Source organism: Saprolegnia diclina (genome assembly GCF_000281045.1).
Source record: "Saprolegnia diclina VS20 unplaced genomic scaffold supercont1.349, whole genome shotgun sequence".
Taxonomy (NCBI): Eukaryota; Oomycota; class Saprolegniomycetes; order Saprolegniales; family Saprolegniaceae; genus Saprolegnia; species Saprolegnia diclina.
The window spans coordinates 1-1,482 of NW_008246416.1; the positions used below are offsets into that span (position 1 = coordinate 1).

At 57.4% G+C, this 1,482-nt stretch overlaps 1 protein-coding gene across 1 annotated transcript; it reads right to left on the reverse strand.

The window, feature by feature from the left end:
- On the reverse strand, positions 1-1,325 carry SDRG_17418 (low temperature requirement protein LtrA; the record flags this gene model as incomplete). Its single annotated transcript, XM_008623660.1, has 1 exon — positions 1-1,325. A coding segment is annotated over exon 1 (1,321 nt), but the record flags the coding sequence as incomplete, so codon positions are not given.
- Positions 1,326-1,482: the final 157 nt, after the last annotated feature.

Genomic DNA, 1,482 nt, shown 5'->3' on the forward strand with positions numbered 1-1,482 from the left:
GACTTGCGAGCGCGCTCGTCGGTAGCGGCTGGACGGCGTGCGCTTCCTTTGTCTCGAGAGGCGGCTTGCTATGATGGTGTCCGTGGGCGATGACGTGCACGAGAAGCCCAAGCATCGGCAGAATGTACAGCAACATCATGAGCTCCAAGCGCAAAATTGGCGTCAGAAACCACCCGAGGACGACTTCGATCGCAGCAACCAGCACCGACCGCGCCACGTCGGCTTTTCCCAACCCAAAGACAAGCGGCACGGTGACGACAAAGACAGCGACAGGCACGGCAACCATCATCGATGCTGCCTGCGTCGACATGGGGGCGACTGTCTCGTCGCCATGGTCGCTCCCCGCGCTCACACATCGCGCGACCATAAAGAGGCCGGTGGCAAAAGCTGCGAGAGAGCCGTGAATAAAAAAGTGGCCGCGGCCAATGCGCCCGCTTGTCGCTGGATGCAACTCCATTTTGTGGCCAAACGGAATCGCAAAGTAGAACCACCAGAGAAGGAAGAGCAGCACCATGGACGCGACAAGGATCGCAAAGGCCGAGTAGTGAAAGGACGTCGACTCGATGACCGACGCGTGCGAGAGCGAGAGGAGGCACTCACCAAACACAATGATCGTAAACTCTGCATAGCGCTCCGAAACGTGATGGGCGTGGAAGGCCGGTGCGCCGCCCGACACCTTGGCGACGATCCCTGGGACCACAAACTCGAGGGTCGCCAAGCTCATGTACCCAATGTAGAACCAAGCTTCTGGCATCGGGGTATGGAAGAGAAAGCCCCACCCCACGAGCAGCAAGAGACTCGCAATTGACGAGCGGAGATTCACGATGCGGCAGCGTGGATCTTCGTACGCGGCGCGACCGCGCAAAAAGACTTCGAGAAAGAGGCGGAGAATGACATACCCGATAAAGACTTCTGAGAGGTTGTTGTGGATGCCGTCGGAAATGACAAGGATACCAATCATTTGCCCGAGCGTCCCGACGCGGTAGAGGACGTCGTCGACATCGTACGTCGACGAGAACCAAATGAACGGCAGCCACGCGTTCCAGATTGTGAAGAAAAGCATGACAAATTGCATGCAGTTGAATGCAATCTTGTCGCCATATTGCATCGACGTGGCAAAGACGTTCGAGACCGACGATAACGCGACGACGAGCGTGAGATCGTAGAGCTTCTCGAGCGACGTCGACGTGCGGTGCAGCTCTTTCGGGTCGCGACCCGTCATGCGCGTATGGAACGGGTGGTTGCCGTCCCGAAGGAATCGCCGAAGCACTCGCGACGACACCCCTTGGGCCTTGCGCAACATGCGGGGGCTGCGCGGCATCCTCCTCGTCTACAAATACACGGACCGTTACTTACGTATAGGTTTAGGTGTACATGGAGTATCGGCTCATGGAAACGGAGATGGAAATCGGCATCACCACCAACGCACTGGTACTATGTGCTGTATGGCGGTCCCGACATTCACTTGCATCACCGATAAAA